Raw genomic sequence first — 21,476 nt, 5'->3', positions numbered from 1 at the left:
TGTACTTTCATCTTCCAATGACAAATTCTTTCAAGAGGAAGGTTTCAAGACACTTATCCTGTAATCTTTAATTAATGCCTCTGAGTGTGGCACATTGGTGGACCTTTTTTTATTAGTTTTGCTACTCCTGACTTTTTTTTTTTTTCTCTTTCTTTACACTATGGCCTATAGTGTCTGTAGGTATATTTGAAGAGTATGTATAAGAAGCGCTGTTCAGCTTCCACCTATTAGTGGAGCAGGCAATTTTATTAATAGTGGTATTAATATCAATAAAAAAAAACTTGGAGCTTAATGGTCTACAATTTAGGCAGTGCAATGCACATCTTGCAGCATTTATGTCCTGGTTTTGCCCAACACAGAAATATGAGACGTGAGCTAGGTATTCAATATATACTATGTGCAGTATAAATCCTCACCTCCCTAGTCTCAAGGGGTGTTAGCTAGGTGTACAATAATTAAGGGCTTCATCACAATAACTAATGAGTAGTACAGTAGATTAGGTGAATAAAGATGAGAAAAAAAGGTATAACACTGAAAAGTTGTGTACTCAAATTTATCTTCTTTTATACTTGATATGCACAATAATTTTTGTCTGTCTAAATGTGTTTCGGTATATGAGAGCCCTTGTCAACATAGTTTACAAGAGCCTACCAGTTTGGCTGAGCTACAGCTGATCTTTCATTTGTCATTATTTGGTAAATGAACAAGAACCTTTGTCCTGCTTACCCTTTTTGGCATTTTAGAGGCAAGTGAAGGAGTCTTGGTTAAATCCTTAACCACATATTCATACTAATACTTCTTGATTTACTCAAGCAATAGTTCAGACAAAATTTATTAATTACTTCCAGTGCACAAGTAAAGAAATGTTTTATATGCCATCATCACTTAGTTGGTAAGATAATTTTGAATTCTTGTTCAGAAGCATTGTTCAGTTATAGAAGCAAATGTGAGACCAGCCATTAGCAAAGATAATCATTATTCCAACAAATCACTTATAAAAATACCAACAATAACAATCACCCCACCATTAGGCAAGGATAGGTCGAGTACAAACAACAAAGTAGGCACCTCAGCAATCCCTTCCACAGACTGGAAGTGTGAACATTTGTAGTTTTGAATATTGTGAAAACTATGCAAATATGCAGCTTTGAATCTGTAATTTTTCCAGAAAAAGCAATCATGCCTGTAAACTTATATGTGTAATAATTGTTTGCAGTGAATGCTTTACTGTTACTCTTATAACAATATTCAAAATATACATCTTGTTAATCATAAATATAATACAAATTATATTCAGTAATACAAACAATTTACAGATCATACAAAATTACAGTTATAAAATTAATACATCACAGTAGTTGATAAGAAGTTGAGATAATTTTTAATACCTTAATTACAAAAAAGATTTCACCCTAAACTTTAAACAACTGTCTAATGGTATCTACAATAGATTAATCCTATGGTAGTCATATGGATAAAAATTACTTGTATGCTATTTTTTTCATTTACAAATCTAGAAATCTTAAAAGCTTCCTAAATTTACACTTGTAGATATGAATTTTGTTTGCAATGATAAATTCTTAAAAAACTAGAAAATTCTCCTTATTTGTACAAGCTTTATAATACATTTATCTGATTTGAGATACTGGTATCATTCTTCTAAATATGAAACACCTGAGGGACTTTACAGCTGTTTTGCATGGGACTAAGAAAATATTACTATATGAAATGCCAGAGAGAGAGAGAGAGAGAGAGAGCACTTTGTACCTCCTGCCAGACACATGACACAAAAGAAAATAGGAACTGCATTACATATTAAGTTTCTTATCCACAGATGAGTTAAGAAAATACCGAGTTGCATTCATGTGATCACCCTGTATTCTCAATGATGATGAATATATGTTTGTGTAGAGAATCTTGTGAGCTAGTAAACATCCAATTTACTTATTCTCCCACATCATATGATCTGTCTATCTTTCCTGACTGGATTGTTTCACCAGATGGCAATAACTTGCTAACATTTTTTTGTTAGCACAGAATTAATCTTAATGAAGTCTGATTATTTTTAACTTCACTTGAAAAAAAAATAAATAAAGTGTTAGTCAAGTGTCTGTAAATCAAGTCAGTATGTATCACCTATCCAGATAAATTATGTGTTAACAAAAACCTAAAAACTACAATTTGTTGCTTATGCATTACTCTCTATGGACTTGTTGAGAGGCTTTTCCTTCCCACTGCAGTCACTACCAATGGACTGTGTGTCACTCTTTTGGCTATCTCCTGAAGAGGAAGAGGAAGATGAAGAAGCCCAGTCACCCCTAAAGAATACCCTGGCACTGCTCAAGCTGAGATACATCAGCTCAAATTCCTGTTGATACTGCTGCAGACGAGACATGGTGAGTGCAAGTGTCTGCTGGAGCTTGTCATCCCCACTGCTGCATAACTGCCGCTGTTGCTCAACCTATTTGGTAACAAACATGAGAGTGTACATGTAAATGAAATGATAGATGACAGAATTCTTGCCTTAAATCAAGAGAACTGTCTAGGAATGATATTGAGCATGATTTACAAAGCTGTCCCTTATCACTATTTCCTTCAATATGCATAGTGTCTGATAGGCTGCTGTGGTTTATAAATACACAGTGGGTGGAGATGCTGTGGGTCTGTAGGTTGTGGAAAGTGGGAAGTAAGAAGCACTGGTGTCATTGTTCACTAAAGATCTGTTTTGGGAACAGAATTTTGTCCTGCACTTACAGAACTTAGTCTGTACCTATCCTAGATGCATTTAATCTGCCCAAATGACTCTAGTGGAAGAGACATCTAGCCTAGTGCATGTAATCACCTTCTACAAACAGGTTTTGCAGTTATTCAAAACCAAACTATTTTGTGAAGCCTGTCATGTACCCGCATAACTTCCTCTTGCATATCCCTGAGGACACTCATATTCCAGGTTGAGAATCCCTGAATTTAGGAACTATAAAATGAAATGTTACCCTGCTTAAGTTCTGGTGCTTGACACCAAAGTCATGTTGATTCACTGAAATATATGTAAAAAAAATCCAGATTTATTTGTAAAATGTGACTTTGTAGAAGTTATTACTGTTCTCAACTTAACTGAGTTACATACTGAATGAAAATAGTTCTCATCAGTATGTTATCCCCAGAATGGGTGTAAACAAAAAGTTATGACCTTACCTTTTCCCTCTCTTTAATGAACCTCCTCCGCACACCTGACCACCAATGCAGGGAGTCAAAGGCAGCATTCTGGTCCAACACCTTCAGGAGGTAGGCAACACCTATAAAGAGGAAGAACTATTAAATGTGCAATAATATAAATTCATCATAAAACACAGTAAATATGAAGGAAGAAAACTTTTGAGATAAAAATCAATTTGATGTTCAAATCGTTTCACCTCTAGATCAGCCTCTCCAAAAAATATAATTTTACAAATGGATACTGTCACACAAGTTGTATTGGAAATTCAATCTTTTATCAGTTGAAGGAGTTTCAAGAAAGAAGGATCAGAACAAAGATTTATTACATCATCATTACATGCTTTCAGAGTTGATGATAAAATCTTGAGTCCCATCTTTGTTTATCTTTTAGTTAGTGTTTCATTACACAGTACTCACCCATAGCAAATCCATCATCTGTGAAAGCAGCTCTTGATTTATTCTTTTTATTCATGTTGTCTTTCGCAGTAAGAGAACTTTCAACAAAGTTAATTGTCATTGGTGGGATGATGAGATAAAAATTCTTGAGATGACTGTTCTTCTTGTCCTGGAGAGCTGGAGCAAACACATCTACCAGCAGCTGAGGGGAAGAAATGCAATGTAACTAAGTTGGCATCACACTGGCCAAAATTCAGTGAGCTCAAAAAAAAAAAGCAAATTTCAACTTGAAAGGAACTTCATTGATGTTTTCACATTTACTTTTTATTCAATAAAGTATTAAAAGAGCTACAAGAACAACCATGCCTAATCTATAAATAATTACTACAAACAATGTGAAAATGTAAAAAAAAATATGTATCTCTCGCATGGAGTCTACCTTGAAGTAGTCAGTGTCTTGGTGAAAATTGCGGGTGAGGTTGTTGATGACAGCATCCAGGTTCTCAGCAGCTGTCAGGGTCTGTGGGGAAGTGTGGGCATCCCGACACAGCTGCTCCAGGCTGGCCACATCTTGCAGATCCGGGATGAAGCGTGCAGCATTGCTGGAGCAGTGAAGCCCACCAGACCGAACCAGTCGCACAAACCCCATGGCATTTCCTAGAACATTTTTTCTCAACTTATTACAAAGTAGCTGGTAATTAAAACAAGAAATGGACAAGATTATTTTCTTTTCCTTCACATATTCCCTTTAACTTTCAACTGCCTCTTATTTTAATTTTGTAAATTCACAATGATGGGAGTATCACCCTCACCAATGTGCGAAATGAGTCCTCGAAACTGATCAAGGTAGGAGAGTCCCTCAGGTGTGACGCCCAATTTCCTGATGCTGCGATTGAACTTCTCAGCACTTTCATAGGGGAAGTGCTCCTGGTTTGCTTTGGCCTGGCCAGAAAAAAGTACATGTGGAGATAAGTTGCTTCATTTTATCCAAAAGAGTGTAAAAGTTGAACTATAGTTTAAAAAATTACACTCCTCTCAATGTTTTGTCTTTCCTTTGTGCTATCCTAATTCTTGGGTTATGACCACTCAGAGAGAGAGAGAGAGAGAGAGAGAGAGAGAGAGAGAGAGAGAGAGAGAGAGAGAGAGAGAGAGAGAGAGAGTGTGTGTGTGTGTGTGTGTGTATTTACCTAGTTGTATTGTACAGGGTTCGAGCAGGTCCTGTCTCCATATCTCCATTTATCCAATTTTTCTTTAAAGTTATGCACACTATGTGCTGCAACAATTCCATTATCCAATGTGTGTGTGTGTGTGTGTGTATGTGTGCATAACTTTAAGAAAAAACTGGATAAATGGAGACCTGGAGACAGGGCACTATGAGCCCCACTCAAACCCTGTACAATGCAACTAGGTAAATATGACTAAATAAATGCACACACACACACACGTGCGCGTGCGCACATGTGCGCACTAAACTAAGGATCTAACATATGAAGAAAGGCTGAAGGAAATGGGACTACCAACTTTACAAGATAGAAGAGAATGAGGAGACCTAATAACTGTATAAAATAGTAAATGGCATTGAAAAGATAGACAAGGAAGATCTGGTGCTGGTGACAGAAGAAGCTATAAGGATGAGAGGACATGTACAGAAGATTAGGATGAGGCAGTGTGTGAAGGATGTTGGAAAATACAGTTTTCCACATAGAACGGTGGAAAAGTGGAATGCATTGAGTGATGAAGTTGTTACAGCACATAATGTGCATAACTTTAAGGAGAAATTGGATAAATGGAGAAATGAGACAGGACACTATGAGCCCCGCTCAAACCCTGTACAATACAACTAGGTAAACACACACACACACACACACACACACACATGCACGCACACACACACACACACACACACACACACACACACACACACCTGGTAGCTCAGTGGTTAGAGCGCTGGCTTCACAAGCCAGAGGACCGGGGTTCGATTCCCCGGCCGGGTGGAGATATTTGGGTATGTCTCCTTTCACGTGTAGCCCCTGTTCACCTAGCAGTGAGTAGGTACGGGATGTAAATTGAGGAGTTGTGACCTTGTTGTCCCTGTGTGTGGTGTGTGCTTGGTCTCAGGCCTATCTGAAGATCAGAAATAATGAGCTCTGAGCTCGTTCCGTAGGGTAACGTCTGGCTGTCTCATCAGAGACTGCAGCAGATCAAACAGGGAATCACACACACCGCGTAGTGTAGTGGTTAGCACGCTCGACTCACATTCAAGAGGCCCGGGTTCGAGTCCCGGTAAGCGGTGAGGCAAATGGACAAGCCTCTTAATGTGTGGCCCCTGTTCACCTAGCAGGAAATAGGTACGGGATGTAACTCGAGGGGTTGTGGCCTCACTTTCCTGGTGTGTGTTGTGTGTTGTGGTCTCAGTCCTACCCGAAGATCGGTCTATGAGCTCTGAGCTCGCTCCGTAATGGGGAAGACTGGCTGGGTGACCAGCAGGCGACTGAGGTGAATTACACACACACACACACACACACACACACACACACACACACACACACACACACACACACACACATACTCACACACACAGACACACACAACAGTGATGTATTATCAAGAGAAGTTTACAAAACAGCAAGGAATAGATATGTTGAAGTAAGGAGAACAGCACAAAAGGAATATGAACAGAGGGTGGTGGAAAACTGTGATAGTGACCCTAAAATGTTTTACAAATTCATAAATGGAAAACTAAATATAAGGGAGGCAATAGAAAAGGTAAAAAATGGGGAAGAAGTATATGAGGATGCTAGAGATATAGCTGAAATTTTGAATGACAACTTTTGCAAAGTGTTTACAAAGGAGGAGCATTTTATGGGAGGAAGGCCTACGGAAATAAAGCAAATGCAGGACATCATGGTTACTAAGGAAGATGTAAGGAAAATTATAAGCAATCTGGATATTAATAAATCAATGGGGCCTGATGGCATATCTGGGAGGTTGCTAAATGAATGTAAGGATCAATTGTTGAACCCGTATTTGATATTGTGGAAACCTCCATACGAACAGGATTAGTCCCGAAAGAGTGGAAAAGAGCTGACATTGTGCCTATATATAAGAATGGTAGTAGAATGGAACCGCTAAATTATAGACCAGTATCGTTGACTAGTATATTGTGCAAGGTATGTGAAGAAGTAATTAAAGCTAAGTGGAGTGAGTATCTAGAAAGTGAAAACATTCTGAGTGAAAGACAGTTTGGTTTCAGAAAAGGAAGATCGTGCATATCCAATTTATTATGTTTTTATTCAAGAGTGACTGACATACTACAACATAGAGAGGGATGGGTGGATGCTATCTACCTGGACTTGAGAAAGGCCTTTGATAAAGTACCACACAATAGACTGATGTGGAAACTAAAGAAGATTGGAGGAGTAAATGATAAACTAGCAAAATGGATGGAAAATTACTTAGTGGAAAGAGAAATGAGAACAGTGGTGAGAGGAAGGAAGTCCGAGTGGAAGAAGGTAACCAGTGGAGTTCCACAAGGGTCAGTGCTTGGTCCCATCATGTTTTTGATTTATGTTAATGATATGCCAGTAGGAATTGACAGTTACATGAACATGTTTGTGGACGATACTAAAATTATGAGGAGAGCAAAGAATGTGGAAGATTGTACCAAGTTACAGGAAGATCTTGATAAAATATATGAGTGGAGTAAAGAGTGGCAGATGGAATTTAATATAGACAAAAGCCATGTTATGAAAATGGGAAGAAGTAGATACAGACCAAAGAGGGATTACAGGCTGGGTGATGAGAAAATTAAAGAGACCTGTGAGGAGAAAGACTTAGGAGTAACCGTGCAAAACACCTTGTCACCGGAAAAACACCGGTGACAAAGAAATACAAAAATAGGTAAAGTAATACATAAATAGGTAAAGTAATACACAAATAGGTAAATACACATATATATACACACAAACACACACACACACACACACACACACACACACACACACACACACACACACACACACACAGAAGAGGAAGTTAGAATTCAATGCCAAGAAATGTCATGTAATAGAATTAGGAAAGCATAAGAGAAGACCAGTATGAAACTATCTGATGGGAGAGGAACAAATAATGAAGATTAAAGAGGAAAAAGATCTAGGAGTGGTTATACAAGATGATCTGAACTTCGAAAAACACATAAGAAGGATATTTGGATCATCGTCTGAAATGTTGACTAATATCAGAATGGCATTTCAGTACTTGGACAAAGATATGATGAAAAATATTATTACAAGCATGATACGTCTAAAGTTGGAATATGGAATGGTGGTGTGGTCCTCGAACTTGTAAAAGGATATAAGAAGATTAGAACGGATCCAGAAGATAGCTACAAAGATGGTGCCAGAACTAAAGAACCTAACATATGAAGAAAGGCTGAAGGAAGACCTGGTGCTAGTGACAGAAGAAGCCTGAATGACAAGAGGACATGCAAAGAAGATTAGGAAGAGGCAGTGTGTGAAGGATATTGGAAAATACAGTTTTCCACATAGGACAGTGGAAATGTGGAATGCAGTAAGTAATGAGGTTGTTACAGCACATAATGTGCATAACTTCAAAGAAAAATTAGATAAGTGGAGATATGGAGACAGGACACTATGAGCTCTGCTCAAACCCTGTGCAATACAACTAGGCACAGGCATTATTTATCAAAAAAGAAGATATCCTATGAAAAGCAGATTTAAATTGTTACCCTGGATTAGATACAAGCATAAACAGTAACAAATTAACTATCCATGGTTATTCTGATTTAAGCAAATGACGGCTTTCTAATTAGTTCTTTTCATCAGAATTGATAGAATGGAGAAAAAATCAATTGGAGAGAGATCTACTGCAATAGAAGCTGGATTGTAAGTGCGCACGCAGTCTACATCACTGGACCGATGGTTAAGATTAGATACAAGACAGCAGGGCGAGTGAGGAATCAGTGAGGAATCATCACCTCCCTCCAAAGCTGACGGTCTTTCAAGAGGCGAGACTTTATCTGCTCATCGTACAGGAACTGAGAGAAGACGTGGAACTTGCGCCGCAAAAACTGATAGGTGAAGTTAACCTGTTGAGAGAACAAACCTGTATTAGGTACTCTTGGGGAGGGAAAATACAAGGGTGCTCTTTGTCATGCTACTTAAATACTGCACTTTCTTTTATCTTAAAAAGTGGTATGAGTCAGCTGTAGATCCACTTTTTATTATGATTGATGATCTTTGACACGTGATTTCTATCATACAAGGCTGACATGTTGCATGAAGGGGATAACTGAGGCAACACACACACACACACACACTTAAAACTACACCAATAAGCATTCTCTGAAAAAGAAAAAAAAATCATATCTTTTAGTCTGTGGCCAATCAAAGTGTAAAGATCAGTAACTAAGTATAATTGGAAATCTCTATTTCAAGATTCAACTACTGAAGTGGTTCACCCCACCTATACCCTAACAAACAAAGTCTACATCTGATTTGAACTGGTAAACAACTAGATAAACACACATCTTGTCATGAACCATACTGTTGTGTTGATGATTCCAGCCCCATGTGTGCGGATGGAGTTGGCAATGTGCTTGATGGTCACTGTGTTGAGATGTTTGTTGTTGCTGGCTGCCTCTATGAAGAATTGCTGGTTGAGGTTGTACAGGTAGTGGCATACAAACACATGGATGTTGCGCATGATCTCCAACACATCCACACCCTATCATGAAATACACAGGAATTTACTCTTTAGTAAAACCAAACACATAAAATAAAGCTTTGTGAACCTGAACCAAAAAATGTGCTGGAGTTTAATTTTCAATTAAACTATTTCCTGCAGCTTATTTTCCAGTACTTATTGTAAAATGTATATAAATAATGGACTTGAACTCATTGGATAGAGCACCTGGTCAAGGGTGTGAGAGGGCAGGAATGAAGGCACTGTAAACAAATTATACTTAGATGCTGCAAGATTGCGCATCTCCTCATATGTCCTCCAGTCATGTGGTGCCACAACAGTCAGTGCATAGAAGGTACTCTCCAGGTACTGCTCCACGTAATCTAGTCACAGGACAAGGATGATGAGCACCATGATAATGATAACTAAATAATTTTAGCACCAAAATATATGAACTTAATTAACATAGAAAAAATAAACAGTAGTACAATGATGAAATGTGTGACTATTATCAATAACAGCATTCAAAAACAGTTGTAACAAACACACACTTTGACTGGATATGGAGGCAGACAATATACTAATAACCTAGTCTTTTGGGGAAAGGAAAGTTGTTGCTGGGTAATCAAAGGTAACTAAGAGAACACAGACTGGGGATATGATTACTACATAGGTTGCAGAGAGCTATGACAAAAGAGGTGAAGAGAAACAGGTACCTTTAACTGATATGAGAGTTGACGACAGGAGGCAGAAGGGTTCCAGGGCCAGCAGTGGTGACAGATCTCTGATAGATGTCTGGAAGGGATTACGGCTATCCAGTTGGAGATGACTATGTGTACTGAGCCGCAACTCTGTCTCCACTTCCTGACACACCTTGTCTAACACCTGAGAAAGATTTTTTTTTTTAATGTAAGAGAGCTACTGCCCTTGAGCAACAAAAAATATGAACAAAAAAGGTCCACTTATTACCAGTTCTTGTACAGCTGTCAGATAATAACTTAAAAATAATAAAAAACGGAAAAAATACAGAAGCAGGCAGGGAGCTCTAAAGTTTACCAGAAATATACCGGCTATTGCAATCCACACTATCTATGATTTTGAAAATTACTCTGAAACAAGATCAGCATACATACAAGTTCTTTGATGTATCCATACATCTCCTCTTTAAACTCATTGACAAGCTGGTCTGGGGTGGCAAGGTGGCAGCAACCCTCTAATTGCACAGCACAATCTTGCAAGGCAGCCAACATAAACTGGAAAGCAAAACAACCTCATTGTATATGTGTGTATGTTTCTCCAGGTGTTGCTTATGGACTTGTCTCCATACATCATTTGTTGGAGATATAATCAATTCCTATACAAATGAACTAAAGATTAAATTGAATGTAGCTACCATGAAAAAATCAGGAGCTAGGAAAGCCCATGAGGATTTCCTCTGACATACATGGATACGGTGGACATGTTGAAGGGTCTGCAGGTAGTGGGTGAGGTAGGTGGGCAGGATGACAGTGTGGTGGTATAGGATGGCACAATTGGTGGCCTGCTTCACACGTGCCTGCAGCTCACAGGCCAGGTCCAGGCGCCGCAGACCCACCAGCAGTGAAGAGATGTCTTCATCCTGACAGGATATAAACATTTCCATTTGTCTGTCTATCCAATTGTCTATCTCATGCAAAAAAGCTAAAAAGTTACCCTGTAAAACAGTAACATGGAAGAAATAATACTGAGAAACTACGTTGGGCTTCCTCACTCGGGGCAACGGTTTCCTAGCCGGTGGGCTTTAAGATAGGAGGTACCCTAAAAAGTATCCCCTTTAGCCCATAAATTCCCCTGAAAAGCCCACATGGTATATAAAAAAAAAAAATTAAAAAAACAGAAAACCATTCTAGTACACAAGTTAAGAGAAAATAAAACTTTAAAAAATTTAAAAGTTAGAATTAAAAATTGAGAAGAAAACAGGTTATAACACAAGTAATATTATTTTGATAACATGCTATAATAATATTTTCATAATTGTTGAGCTGCATTTGTAAAGCAATTATACAAAAATTTTAATAAATAAAAAATAATCTCACAAAACTCTAGATTTTGAAGACCTCCAGATCTCACAACTAAGGCATAAGAAATAAATTTTTACTATCCCCTTGACTCTCCTATACATGTATTATGAATAGGGAATTCTAAGTAAACTATTTTGTCCTGGCACACACAAGACTCACCCGCAATGCCTTGGCTTGGTTGGCCAATGACAGTGCCACACGTGTCACCAAGCGGCGCTCTCTGGTGCCTGAGCCAGACAGCATGTGCTCCACCAGATTGAGAGCCATCAAAATGTCCAGACGCTGGGCATCTAGGCGGGAATTGGAGACTCGATTCTGTGGGAAAAAGAAGAAGAAGAAAAAAAAAAAAAAAAAAAATATATATATATATATATATATATATATATATATATATATATATATATATATATATATATATATGTATAAAATGATAAAATACAAGTAAAAAATAAATAAAAGAAAAAAAATGGATATCAAGAAAGTGTCATAAGATTAAAGAGATGCATAGATGCATGTAAGCCAGCACAATACATTTAAAAAATATTGAAGGAAGACAAGGAATACATATAAAAGAGACATTCTGAGTTTTCCTGTTGTAGACATCCATCCCTCATACTTAGAAGACAAACACATTTAGATAAAATGAGACTAAATATACCCTACCTATGAAATGCTTACACAGAATTTTGCTATCTCTTACAAATCCTTACTTGGATCATCAACAGATACTGGACACAATTTAGTGATACATGAGACATGCACCCACAAAGTCTCTCACCTTCACAGTGGAGATAATGGATAGGACTTGGTAAGTGAGATACTGGATCACATGTGGGAGAGAATCAGCCAGAAGTGAGCTGTGGCGGTGGTAGGTGTGCTCAATAGCCTTGAGAGACTCCACGAGGCTGCACACACTCAGTGCACATGCCTTGCCCATTGGCCTACTTAACACAGAGTGGAGGTTGAGAACTGTTTCCATATTATACTTGACTGTATGTGCAATAATGAGCCCCTGGAATATATAGAAGCATTGAATTAGCTTATACATAAGGATGAAAAATAATCTTGATTAAATCAAATTGATATATTCATATTAAAATTATTTTCAGGATAAGGAAAAAAATTTCTAAGTACCTGCAGGAGGAGAGAAGCCCTTTGGTTGAGATCCTGATTGTTCATCTGACTGGAATGTTTCCTTGCAGCAGCATCCAGGTTAACAGCCCACCCACACACCTGCATCACAACATGGGAATGTTTTTTTACTTATCTTGCCAGAAACTCACTAAATATATTCATAAATAGAAAAGGACGTTAATAATGACACTCTTGCTTGAGAAACTTCAGGCAATAAGAGGGACTATGAAATCCTGTCATTCAGTATTTCAAAAACCTATTAGAGTGGTGAGACATATCAAATTTACACTGATTCTCTACAATGATTTTACAGAGAATTCAGTGGCAACTTTTTCACAAAAGATTAGTTTTCTTTAACACAGTAGAGTAGAGCAATAAATTTCACTAGTCTAAAGATCTTTTACTGTCTGAAATTAACTTGTAAAGTTAATTTCCACTTATAAAGAAGATCCAAAACACAGAAGAAGGAAAATACCTGCAGATTCACTGCTTGAGCTTCCTTGGCAATGGTCTGTGTTTTCTGCGCCAAGTGAGTGGTGCGGTAGGCCAGCAGAGCATCCTGAGTCTTACGGTCAAACAGCTGGCTCAGGGTAGGTGCTGCTGAGGGGATGTGACGTTCAGGCAGCCACACCATCGAGCCCACAAGAGTGATAGAGGGAAACTGGGAGGAAAAGTATGTAAGTAATCTTGCTTCATCTATAAAAAGCAAAATGACATTAATTCAAGTTTCTTTTTATCATCAGTACCTTTTTGAAGAGATTTCCCAGGACCCTGGATAGCCTCCTGTCTTGGCAGTTGAAGACCACTTGGTGGAACACTGCCAATGCAGTCACACCAACCACTTGTGGCTGGTTGTCACACCACCATCCCTCACCACTGCTTTGTTCCAGCTGAAGCACAATAAATAACAAAATATACAGTAAGAGTGAATTCCCTTTATTTCATTTTAAGTTTCACCTCTGGAATTCTCTTGCTGTAAAAGTAAAAGAAGGTGAAGTCATATACTGTACTTGTTTCACAATCAGTGGTTGAACATGTAGAGCAGGCAGTCCTATAACTCAGTGTCTCACCTGGCCACACCATCCAAGGACTACTGTCATCATTTCTTCCCGCAAGACTCCGTTCCGTGTCACCACCAGACCCTCACAGTCATACACCTGCCTCAGCACAGACTGCAGCCAAAAAATACATCACTCACACACCATTATGTTTTATGTTTCTAGACAATAATATTAATTTTTCATGACTGATTCCAGAAATTTATCATGGTCTCTGAATTAAGTAAGTTCTTTCATATGTGCATACGAAAAAGTAGTTTGATCCCCTTCCATTTTACAGTGTACTGTATCTTTAGAAATTTATATATTAAGCACTTTATGTATAATCATTGTTTCTTTATTGTGTTGAAGTTAATTTTAAATGTATTTAATAAATGTGAGACATATATTTTCTGGTTCAAACTATTAACATAGTTTAATGAGCTTCATAAGGGTGGCTTCCAATATTCACAGATTTTTGCTATTTACAGAAGGCTTTGGAAGATAGCTCCCACAAAGAGCAGGAAAACACTGTATACATAAAAGAAAAATCTGTAAATTACAAATATTAAATTTCATGGAGTGAAGTAATTATTCAGCATTTGTACTTCAAGTCCACCACATTGCCCATATCCTGGTTAAACATAAAGCAACAGTAAAGTACCTAATCCCTGCATATAAGAAGGGTTCAATGTATTATGATAGAATAAAGTCTACTATTAATTGAATTTAATGATATTCATTGACTGAAAGTAATCTAAAACTTGACTATCTCTCTCATTCACTCACCATAAACATGGTGCCCTGCATGACTGCTGTTTCCACATCTGCAAGGAGCTTCTCCAGTGGTTGCAAAGATGCCTTATCTTGGCCAAATCTGTGCTGGTCTGAGGCAGCAGAGCGCACCAGCCGCCGGTATGCCCCCCAGTGTTCGTGCAGCACAGAGTTGTTCAGCACTATCTCATCCATGGTGATCAGTGTGCCCAGCAATGAGCCAAGGTGCTCATACATCACCTGACCAGAAAACACTTAGTTACTTGTCTGCTTGTGTGATATGTATCACTAATAGGTGGGTGAGGAAGTAAATACAGGCAACCCCGCTTAGCAAAGGTTCACACAACGAAATTTCACTACAACGAAGGTTTCATTTTACTACTATCTGCTCGTTTAACAAACACCAAACTCACTTTAAAGAAGTTTTATCCAGGTAATTTTTTCCAAATTTGAAAGCCCCACCATATCATGCAAGCCGACAGGCTTTTGAATACACCAGCGCCTCTCATGGACAACACGCGCACCACTCACTCCCCCTGTTCAAAACAATAACAGCGTTAGCACCAGCTCGTCTTCCTCCGCTCAACTTACCACCAAAACGCCCTGCAATGTCGCCTAGCGTTGCTAAGAAGACCAGGAAGTCTCTGTATCGTCAGAGAGGATATTTAAATTTGGGTTAGTCTACCCGATTTGATTAGTTTTCTTTGGTTAATTTAATTCTAAATGTATGGAATAGTTACCTGTATAATTTTATATTTTAGTTTGGATTTGTTTAACTTTATTTGCTGTAATAATGATAGTAAGAGGTGAGGTGGAACGGGCGCTTTGACGTGGCAGCTGTCATTGGCAGGTCGTCATGGAGGAAGAGTAAGCTTCGGGCTGGTGTGCTAAGTGTCCCTATTCCCCCTGTATGGGAATATTTGTGCAATGGTTGGGATAATATTACCGGTATGGGTATGTTACGTCTTGTATTAGGATATGTGAATTTCATGTAGCGATTAATGTGTAAATACAGCTTGGATAGAGGTGCTCGAGTTATTCATACGTCGTTGGATGTTTTGTATTTAGTATACCATTCTATTCAGGGTTTATATTAATATTCCATATGACAGTTACAGTTCTTTGAAGTGAAAGGACACTATATGGATGTGGTGTTACTGATGCGTATGATGTACTTACTATGCACTATGATGGGTCTGCAGTGGTTGGAGGTACTGTGTAAGTGATTGGGTTTTACACTAGTTTGTGATAATTTACTATGTTTCATGATGCATATAATTAATGGCGCTAACAATTAATGATCAACAATGTGTCAAGTGTTTATTGAATAATGTGGGTTAGGTATTTGTGGCGTTAGCTCGTACAGGATGTTGTGTATTGTCATTGATGTTGGTTTCAGGTTGAAACGTGAATAAAGTTACAGCAACCTGCCTAGTTTCACTGGACTCATCATACAGTCTCTTACTCTCGAAGTGAAGCTGGATATTATTCACAGACACGAGAGGCGAGAAAACTAATAGCATTGCTTGCCACCATCTTGACTCCATCTACTGTCTCTACTATTTTCAAGTCAGCAGATTCTATTAAGAAAGCTGGTGAGACCATATCTTCCTTGCAAGCTAAAAGAACCACCTGAACTCGTGACTCTACAATGGATAAAATGAAAAGCCTTGTGGAAATGTGGTACATAAGTTTTGTATGTGATACAATGATGTGCCCTTTGTTTACATTCCACAGGTTGCTGGTTAGTGTCTTTCCCATTTCACTCTCCCTCCCTTCATGAATTTAAGATCATCAACATTATAAAGTTACGTACATACATACATTAGTGTACATTATAATGACTTAAATTAAACTGCCTAAATGTTTAACTTCATAACTTTTATTTTCATTAAACCTTTCGCTGTACTATGATGCACTCTCACTACGTTTACTCTCAGTGGAAGTTCAAGTCAGGGGTTAAACTTGTTATAATCAGTTCGCTTAACGAAGTTTCACTTAACGAAGGTTTTTTTTAGGAAGTAACCCCTTCGTTAAGCGGGGGTTGCCTGTAGTATAAAATATACCACTGATAAGGATGAATGAAGATTCTGCTTAATTCTTTGATTAGTGAGTTAGACAAAGAAAGGATGAAGGCAAGTCTTCTTTTAACACAGCTGCTTTGTAGATCCTTATTATACCTGACCATTTTCTTTGGGAGATTCTTCAAAACAGAGATCAAATGGAGGTAGATTGATGATTAGAGAAATTAAAAACACCTTCACTAACCTGGAAATGAACATCTGAGACATCTATTGTCCCGCTTGATTTTTTGTCTGTCCGGTACAGGGATGTCAATTGATGCATGATGTTACGTATGACTTTCTGCACACGCTGCACATAACAGGCAGCATGGTGCAGTGTGGACAGAACCCGGGACAAAGACATCTGGGATTCTCCAGTCTTCTCACCTTCTGCAGCAACTGTAATAAGATATAACATTCAAGAGTTGACAAGTCACTACAATCACCTATATACAGAGCCATAACACACAAGAAAGCAGAGTTTGGATAGGGCCTTCCCTCTGCTAAGCACTACAGGGGAAGAAGAGATTAGAAAATATTTACACTGAGATGATAATTAATTACAGAGAACAGATGATCTTGTTGTACCTCTATTGCCATACAACATAAGTGGAGGATAAAGCTTGCTCTGAGCCTCTTCCACAAGCTGTGATGCCTCAAGACACAGAGCACTGAAGGTCAACACCACCTTGTTGACCATCTTGTTGCCAGATTGCACCAGCCTCACCAGCGACAGGTTTTCAAAAGGTGCCATCTTGAAGGGAAGAAAATGTAAGGAAACAAATACTGATGGGAAAATGCTAGCTGATCTATGACTGATTTTTTCTTATTAATTCAAGATGTAGAGTAGAAGAGGTAGTCTGCGATATCTTAAGCAGACAATATGACCTATGAAACCTCCAGACTGGAATATGACCACGAAAGTTTTACCTGTTGTGTAAAATTGTATCTGCTATGATAGCAGATATCATGCTGCCCTCTATCGTTATAATTTCTCAACATGGAGTACTGTAAGTGAGGGAAGGTTATGACGGCCCAGTGTGCCTATTGGCGGGTTTTTGCAATAGCTTATGTCAGGTTATGGCACTAGGTGTCTTAAGTTCTTTACTTTTACACACAAGCTATCAAAATTGTTCTCATTTAAGTACTTAGTAATTCCTCTTGCCTGTCAAGGAGTAAAAGTAAAAGAAAGAAAAGAAAAAAACAAGAAAAAGATTGCAAACTAGCTTTGAATATTTTCCCTGGGGGAAGGGGTGAGTCAGGTCACCAGGCAGGCAGGCACGTGCAAATCTTTCTGGTCACCACAACGGAAGTAAACTACTACTGTCTTATTGTGTTGTACAGCCAAAAATAGTCTCTGCATCCAATGATGTTCAATAAATAAGTGAAGCTTAAGGCAATAACTCAAATAAAATGCTGTCTCATCTTATGTTTCTTCTCACCACTCACTATGTTAGACTGGGTATTTCAAGTTAACATAACAGTAAATGTTATGTAAATTATCAGTCTCATTTGCACTTTTATTTAGTTTTATTTATTTACAACATAATCGCCCATCTCTTGTGTCCCCCCCACCATTTTTATATTCTTAGCAAATTCATGCATTAAATTGAATAGAAAACTGTTATTCCATTTTCCTTGAATTAATGAAAGATATGATAATGTGGCACAGATTATTGGCCTCACCCTCTGGGCCAATACAATTTAGTTTTACTATAGCCTAGTAATGCCCTACCCTGGTTGGCACGCTACCCTCCAAGGGCTCTTTTTGGAGGGCTTACGCATTACCCACACAATTCCTTATTTAATGAGACTAGACATGTTTATCCTCAACCATTTGACAGCCAGGCATAACAATGATGAATTCATTGACAAGTTAGGTTAGTTTTGTATGAAAATAGGTGGCACAGTGACTAACACTGACATTCATGTGTACTATCGAAACAGTTAGCGGACCAAAACATACCTCACTTATGGTGGAAAACACGCTGCCTAGTTCTCTCTGGTGCACACACAACAGTGGAAAGGTGCTGGTGGAAAAAATTTTAACTTTGCCTAGTCATTTTCACCCTCTATTTATGTATTATGGGACTTAACACGGGACATAACGCATAGACCCGCCTCGCACACAGGCCTTCCAGTACTCTATATTAATTTATGTATCACTACTGTAACTAAATATCTGAGGCTCCTTCATGTTACAAACATAAATAAATGATCTACAAGAATATGAATTCATATTTAATTTTCATCATCAGTTCTATCATTACTAGACAAGGAAGTAATTGTGCATGACAGCAATGAATGGAGAGCAATTATAAACACACATACTTGGCAGCTTCTTAGGGAGGCTTACTTGTGTCTGGCAGCAGCCCAGACACATCACAGATTACCAACCTTAAGCATAATAGGATCAAGCTTTGGGTCCCATGGTGGGGCAGGATAAGGACCCAGAGCCTCAATGATCTCCTCCAGCTGCTCTCCATGCTGTTCCACAATTCTATTGTACCGTCGCAGCTCCTGCTCAGCCACAGTTTCTGATGGGGCATTGTACAATATCACTAAAATTATCATTATTATTATTTCCATTGCTAAATAAGACAGAAATGTTGCATACCCTATACTTAGGATTTTGTTCCAGCTTCACAGGTTCTCCTACAAATGATAGCTGTGATGCATTTGTGGGTGAAGCTTGAGTTCAGTGCATACAAATATATAATGCCAATACTTTAACCAACCATTGCCAGCATCCACTATTGATTAATCTTTTGTTTTCAAAGCTTTGTATCTGACATCATGCTGCCACTCTGCCCAGTCTCTTCTGCTTAGTTCATGTAATTCTGAAGGCCTTGTTATGAGGATGTAATATTTATCTGAATTCAGTTTGGAAGTCATTCATTGTTATGTTATCAATTAGTGTGAATTATAAAATCAAGGAAAGAGGAAGAGCAGACAAAGTCATCTGGTTAGTATTTGATAATGTACTTCTTATAGACATGGTGTAGTGGAGCTTTCATTACAAAAAAATAATGAGTAAAAAATAGAAGTTGAGTCATTAAATTTATCTTTATTTATTTGTATTACAATTTTGTACTTTTAAGTTACTAAGGCTAGGGAGTTGTGTAGGTTGGCAAGAGTCATTTCTGAAAAAAAAAAAAACAAGGTATAGCTTCGGTGCCTTATTTTTCAACTATTCCTTCCAGACCTTCACAAAAACCATTGTATACATATAACATGATAGTATAACGTGGTAGAAAAATGTCACCAACCCTCTTGATGCTACAAGTGGCTCAGGATTTTTCCTGAGCCAGGCTTGTGTATCTATCCCTAACAAGCAGGACCAGGGGGAATGCAGGGTTTTCAGGTGGAATAAGAGAAAAACAAGTATTTTCCAGCGAGTAAACCATCAGAATCACACAGCAAATATGTGACCACAATCTTTTAAAATACACTCATAAAGCACATTCTGCAATCATAACATTAATAATACATGAAAAATTTCACGCCACGTCTGAAAATAGATCACTATCATGCTTTAAATATTCTAACCTGACCTAACCTTTGTTACCATCCTTTTACATAATCTGCCATGTATTACCTGATTCTAATAATATACTCCGAGAAAAATACTCCTTTTCGTCTTAATTCATCCGAAAACACAGGTCCCCAAGCTTGTTGGGAGTAAGGGGTTGGTGGCATCTTTTTTTCGCCACTTTATATTATCATATTATATGTATACAGACGGTTTTGTGCAGGCCTGGAATGAAAAATAGCAAAAAATAAATAAATAAGGAGAAGTTATAGTGAACCATTAACCAAAATAAAACTAAAATAAATCATAAACACATCTGTCAAGAACCGCCCACCTGAAAGCAGAGAGGATGTTTCCTACTGCGCGCTCCACAAACCACTAATAAATGCGTGGCCGCCATCATACGACTTTAAATGGGCCTAATACACATTATCACTCTACTTTTAAGGAAAATCTTCACTTACTGTGGCTATTTTCGTCATAATCTATGTCGACTGTCATCTCGCCGTGTCTCTGCCTCTGTTTACACTGCAACCCGCCCCGCCCCCTGGATGATGCTGATGGTGATAATGATGATGGTAGGTATGGTGTCTGCTTTGTAAGGGAGCACCTAATCACTCCCAAAAGATACCGCACACACAAACTAAAACATCAAAAAAAAAAAAAAAAAAACTCCCATAACATCCTGTAATATAAAGAAAAAAAACTTCATATAGTGGCATACAAAATTTGTTTTATTTTTGGGGGGACCTAGTGTTAGTAATACACTATCTACACACCTGAAAACACCAGAAGACATTGGAAATTAATGTAAATATTGTCTTCAGAACAATTTCTTGTTTGCCCTCCTCCCACGTCCGCTACTACTACTAGTACACACCTGTACCTAGAAACACCTGCAGACACCTAAGAACCTTGTAGCTACATTACGTTAAATATGATGGAGAGATCCCAGCACCAGCTTTCATCCTTTTCCTCCTCCTTTATTCCTTCCCTTCTTCCTTAGAAACACTCGCAGACACCTTGAAAACCTTGTATGTATTATGCTAAGTATGACAGAGAGAGCCCGAACCGGTTTTCCTTCTCCACACATACCAATTTTCGACTGTAATTGCAAGTCGGTAGATTTTTCGAATATGAATATCGGTGCCTAGCGACATGGAGAAACCGGTCGGAAAACAAGACCAACATGTCAGTCTTGTTCAGTCACTTTGCGATTTTATTAATGCTGTGACATCATTGAGTTATGGCAGGCTCACACGTGTCAATTTGCAATTGAAATTGCAAGTCGCAATACAAGACCAACATGTTGGACTTGTTCAGTCGAATTGCGACTTTATTTACATTGTGACGTCACGGAGTAAGCTTTGAAAGTGTGGTCTTCAGGTGTAGAGAAGATGATGTTAGAGTTGTTTAGGGAAAAAAAACGCATCTGGGACCCCAGAAATGAAAATTCAGTAATAAGAAAAAAAAAAAAAAAAAAAAAAACGCGCAAATCGTCGTTCGACGAAATAGCTGCCACTCTCCAAAAACTATTTCCCTCAATGCAGGGTGTTGTTGG

The 21,476-nt window shown here is 38.2% G+C and overlaps 1 protein-coding gene across 1 annotated transcript; it reads right to left on the bottom strand.

Annotated features, from left to right (window-relative positions):
• Positions 1–534: 534 nt before the first annotated feature.
• LOC123498506 (WASH complex subunit 4-like) lies at positions 535–20,468 on the bottom strand. The gene is made up of 22 exons (XM_045245670.1): positions 20,380–20,468; positions 18,781–18,920; positions 16,972–17,137; positions 16,589–16,782; positions 14,336–14,560; positions 13,580–13,681; positions 13,256–13,399; positions 12,985–13,170; positions 12,510–12,608; positions 12,154–12,387; positions 11,535–11,690; positions 10,760–10,933; positions 10,449–10,568; positions 10,032–10,200; positions 9,544–9,698; positions 9,178–9,357; positions 8,609–8,719; positions 4,425–4,554; positions 4,052–4,269; positions 3,634–3,814; positions 3,196–3,296; positions 535–2,461 (listed from the first exon to the last, which is right to left on the bottom strand). The coding sequence occupies exons 1-22, from the start codon at positions 20,414–20,416 to the stop codon at positions 2,189–2,191; spliced, it is 3,495 nt and encodes a 1,164-aa protein (XP_045101605.1). The 5' UTR covers positions 20,417–20,468; the 3' UTR covers positions 535–2,188.
• Positions 20,469–21,476: the final 1,008 nt, after the last annotated feature.

The sequence above is a fragment of the Portunus trituberculatus genome, chromosome 48, assembly GCF_017591435.1.
Source record: "Portunus trituberculatus isolate SZX2019 chromosome 48, ASM1759143v1, whole genome shotgun sequence".
Classification (NCBI taxonomy): Eukaryota; Metazoa; Arthropoda; class Malacostraca; order Decapoda; family Portunidae; genus Portunus; species Portunus trituberculatus.
This window is presented reverse-complemented; position numbering and strand designations above follow the sequence as displayed.

Excerpts from the sequence above, each read along its gene's own strand:
- LOC123498506 (XM_045245670.1), bottom strand. The coding sequence starts at position 20,416 with ATGACAGTCGACATAGATTATGACGAAAATAGCCACA. Across the intron at positions 13,682-14,335 it reads TGCAGGGCACCATGTTTATG|TCTGTGCTGAGGCAGGTGTA; the intron begins GTGAGTGAATGA and ends TTTTGGCTGCAG. Across the intron at positions 12,609-12,984 it reads CTCAAGCAGTGAATCTGCAG|GTGTGTGGGTGGGCTGTTAA; the intron begins GTATTTTCCTTC and ends GTTGTGATGCAG.